This window comes from Bison bison, unplaced genomic scaffold, assembly GCF_000754665.1.
Source record: "Bison bison bison isolate TAMUID 2011002044 unplaced genomic scaffold, Bison_UMD1.0 scf7180017864144, whole genome shotgun sequence".
Taxonomy (NCBI): Eukaryota; Metazoa; Chordata; class Mammalia; order Artiodactyla; family Bovidae; genus Bison; species Bison bison.
Genome location: NW_011494716.1, coordinates 443,634 through 447,693, shown reverse-complemented (window position 1 = coordinate 447,693; position 4,060 = coordinate 443,634). Strand labels below are relative to the sequence as shown.

The 4,060-nt window shown below is 57.3% G+C and overlaps 1 protein-coding gene across 1 annotated transcript; it reads left to right on the top strand.

Moving 5' to 3' along the window:
- The first annotated feature begins 363 nt into the window (after positions 1-363).
- Positions 364-3,528, top strand: LOC104988966 (zymogen granule protein 16 homolog B-like). Its single transcript, XM_010840470.1, has 5 exons — positions 364-410; positions 1,528-1,555; positions 1,642-1,723; positions 1,947-2,052; positions 3,090-3,528. Exons 1-5 carry the CDS (start codon positions 364-366, stop codon positions 3,400-3,402), a joined length of 576 nt encoding a protein of 191 aa, XP_010838772.1. The 3' UTR covers positions 3,403-3,528.
- Positions 3,529-4,060: the final 532 nt, after the last annotated feature.

Below are 4,060 nucleotides of genomic sequence, written 5' to 3'. Positions count from 1 at the left end.
TCGGGCAAGTGCCCTCATCCCCTCCTTGTCCAATCTGGCAGCCAATACTTCCTCCAACTCCCACCCTAGGTACTGCATCCTGGAGTCTTGGCCAGACAAACCCTGCTTTTGGGCTCACACCCTGGCAGTCTGCAGTGAGAATGAAGCCTCCTAATTGGCAGCATTAGCAGAAGAAGTGCCTGGCACTGGGCTGGGGCAGGAACACAAGCTGCTTTGTGCCGCCTCTGGGCCCCTTCCTCCAGCAGCTGTACCTGCCGGGGTCCTAGGCCTCCTGCGTCTCCACCTCCCCAGAAGGATCCGGGGCCCCGGGAGGGCTTCTCTGCCCCCTGCAGCTGGCTGGCCCTGCCCTTCCCCAGAGGCATCATGGGGCTGGAGGACTCTGGGGGCGTATGTGGAGCTCTGGAGGTCAGGTGAAGGCCTCACCTTTGCCACAGGAATCAGGGGGGCCTGAGCCCTAAGGAGCCTGTCCAGGGGGACCAGTGCAGGCCCAGAAGGAGGGGCCAGCTTCTGGACAAGGCTGCTCTCTGCTCCATGTGTGCTGAGTTGCCCGGTCGTGTCCGACTTTTCATGACCCTGTGGACTGTAGCCGACAAGGCTCCTCTCTCCATAGGATTCTCCAGGCAAGAATTCTGGAGTGGGTTGCCATGCCCTCCTCCAGCGGACCTTCTTGACTCAGGGATTGAAGCCATGTCTGTATCTTCTGCATTGCAGGCGGGTTCTTTACCGCTGAGCCTGTAGGGAAACCCAAAAGGGTGATAACACTTGTTTATTGGCAATGGCATTGACATTTCATGAACTTTTCAAATCTCACATTATTCTTCTGAATTTTTACTAATCATTTAAAATGTAAAATGTATTCTTAGCTCACGGATTGTGTAAGATGCGATGGCAGGCGGAACTTGGCCTGCGGATCACAGTGTGCTGACCCCTGACCCCGGGTCATGATGTAAGTAAGGGAGGTGGCAGCTAGACAGGGCCTCCACTCTGACACCAAGGCCCCCGCACTACCATCCCGATAAAGCCAGAGTCCCCGGTTCCTGGAAGCCAGCTCTTCCCCAGTGAAACTGGCACATGCCAGGCCACTATCTGTGCCCCTTCTCCTTGTCATCACGTGGGGGTTCTGGACCTTGAACTGGGTTCTACACGAGGCAGGAGCCCTGGGCCCCACGAAGCAGGCAGCTACCCTGAAGCACCCCTGTGAGGCTGACCCTGTTTGGTCAACTGGGAAGGGCTCTAGGACACCTCCCCCACCTCTGAAGTCAAGGTCAAGTGCAAGGGCCCAGAAGAGAGACCCAGAGGTCAGAGTAAAATACCTGTCATTGTCTCCGTGTATTTGTGTAGGCTGCGGGGCCAAAACAATAAACACAGCATATCCGGGAGCCTCTCCACTGGATGGCTCTGGGGATTCCCCCAGAAGACCCCCCCACCAGCTCCTTCCTGCTCCCTGCTGACCCCTTGACTCCTTCCTCCTGGAGGGGGGCCCACATGGCCCAGGAGGGTATAAAAGGCCCAGTGGCGGACATCCAGGTACCAAAAGACAGACTCCGCAGGCCAGGTAAGGCCCCGCCCCCACCATGCTTGGGCCCACGAGGTCAGGGGAGGCCCCTCTCTGAGATCGTAGGCCTGTGCTATTCTCCCCAGGAGCCCTTGAAACTCCAGCCAGAAGCCATGCTGCTGTGGCTGACCCTCGCCTTCCTGTGGAGCCCCACCTGCTGGGCACAGCGTAAGTCTGGCTGGGGGTCCCCCCAGCCCACCCCCCTGGAGGCCCCCTTCACCCCTCCCTCTGTCCACAGCTGGGGTCTGGGCCAGCCCTTGTCACAGATGGACTCTGCTCTCAGGCCTGTCCCCTCGTCTGAGGGGCTGTGTCCTCCTCTGGGTAGAAACAGCCAACACGTCACCGTGTGCTTATTTTTTTCTCTTCCCCACCTGGTTCTTTCATCTAATAGAGAAGTATGGGCCTGGAGGAGGTACCTATTTCAGTACCTCTAGAGACTTCCAAAACGATATCACCGGGATTCGAGTGTTCATAGGTCCTCTGGGCCTAATCAAGAGGTGAGTTGAGCAGGGCCCGGGAGCCCCTCACTGTGTCCCAGCCCCTGCCCCAGTCTCAGGAACCTGGGGAGGGGGCTGGTCCCTCCTCTCAGCACCCTCACTGGGGTCCTGATGTCTCCTGAGTCAGCTGAGGTCTGTCCCTCTTCCTCTGCTGTTTCCTCCCCTGCACCCCAGCCCTGTCCCCTCCCCTATCCTCCTGCAAGTCCGGCCTCTGCTTCCTGGGATGACCGAAAGGGAGGGGTGCTTCTCCCCACTGTCGCCTTTCAACCCCAACTCAGCTCAACCAGAAATGGTCTCTCAGTTTGAGAATGCCTATGGGAAAGCAGTTCTGCCCAGGTTAGGGTCAAAGAGAAAAGGAAAGAGGACCACTGATTGAACACTAGAAGTGTAGAGGCAGCAAGCCCAGGGTCTTCCCCTAATGGTTAAATGGGTGCTTTGCTCCAGGCCTGGGGTAGATATTTGCTCTGCATTTTCAGGGTCCCAGGGACCTGGGGAGAAGGAATGGGCCTGAGCAGCAGACACCATGGGGGCCAGAGTGTGGGCGGGGCCAGTGAGGAGGGGACACTCTGGGATGGACACTGAGGTGGGGGAAGGTCACAGAGACGGGTCACCTGCTCCTGGGGCCCCCACCTGGCCTAGTGCAGTGACTGGGGCTCCAAATGCTGGGCCGGGGGTCAGCTCCCTGCTCTGAGCCAGGAGACCAGCTGTACCTCCTGAGGGTCACGGTGACTGGGCACCTTGGGGAGCTCTCCTGATGGAAGATCTCAGTGACTGCTCCCCCAAATCAGTCCCACTTTGCAGATGAGCAAACTGAGCCCTGGAGAGGCTGGTCAACAAGCCCCAAATCACGGAGCCTGAAAGTGGCAGAGCAGGTGCTGAGACCAGGAAGCCTGACTCAGGCCCCAAAGTCACGAGCTCAGGGATTTATGGTGCAGTGATAGGCTGTCCTTGCTGGGCATAGAGGGGTGGTGTTTACAGGACTGGGGATTTGTGGGTTACCCAGACCCTGGACCTTCAAAGCTCGCCCTTTCTTCCAGTATCCAGGTGAGGTTTGGCTCCTCCTGGAGTGAGAAATATGGAGCCCCAGGTGGGACACCTCAGGAAGTCATTCTGCTGCCCGAAGAACACATTACAGGAATCTACGGCTCCTATAAGAATTTCCTCCGCCACTTGGTCATATACACGGACCGAGGGAGGTGGTTCCCATTTGGGAAGGAAGATGGCAACACCTTTATTGCTTTCCCTGATGAAAGTGACAAGGTGCTCATCAGAGTCTGTGGCCACTACAAGCTTCTGGGCATTACCAGCATTGGCTTTGAATGGGGTTATCCTTCATTCTTAAACAAATAGCACCGCAACCAAAGAGAAATGACCATTCCTGAATTTCCAGGTCTGAGCTGTGGGTTACCCTGCCAAGGCCATCTGGTTGGTGGTGGGCACAAGGCAGCAGGGACCTGACTGCAGCCCTGAATCAGAATCCACCAATAAATCCAGCTTCTGCAGCTACAGTGGGTCCAGGGTGCTCCTTGGCCGGGGATGCGAACAAAGGCTTCTGAGTTTGTGGGGACGAGGCCTCTGGGGCGGAGCTCACTGAGCAGAGCTGCAGTAGGAGGCAGGAGGGGGTCCAACACCCCAGGGCTGGGTGATTCTGACAGAAAGCAGGGCCTGCCCATGCAGACCCCACCGGATCCCATAATCTCTGAGGATTCGGGGCTCCCAGAGGCCCCACCCTGGCTCTCTGCTGCAAGGCCATCCAGGGAGCCTGAGCTGTCCAGGCTCAATTCCAGGATTCTCTGAGTGTACAGGGACTTGGGGAAGCCACTCAATCATTCATTCACCCATTCACTCACTCAGCATACAGTTGCTAAGGCCTAGGCCACAGATGGATCCTTGGACACCAGAGAAATGAAGAGCCCAGGGATCAGCCAGGGGTTCCCCATGAGAAGTGGATACAGAAGCTGATGGAGGCAGCTGGCTGTTGCAACTGCATTGATAGTAACAGGTCTAG

Excerpts from the sequence above, each read along its gene's own strand:
- LOC104988966 (XM_010840470.1), top strand. The coding sequence starts at position 364 with ATGGGGCTGGAGGACTCTGGGGGCGTATGTGGAGCTCTGGAGGTCAG. Across the intron at positions 411-1,527 it reads TGTGGAGCTCTGGAGGTCAG|GTACCAAAAGACAGACTCCG; the intron begins GTGAAGGCCTCA and ends GCGGACATCCAG. Across the intron at positions 1,556-1,641 it reads AGACAGACTCCGCAGGCCAG|GAGCCCTTGAAACTCCAGCC; the intron begins GTAAGGCCCCGC and ends TATTCTCCCCAG.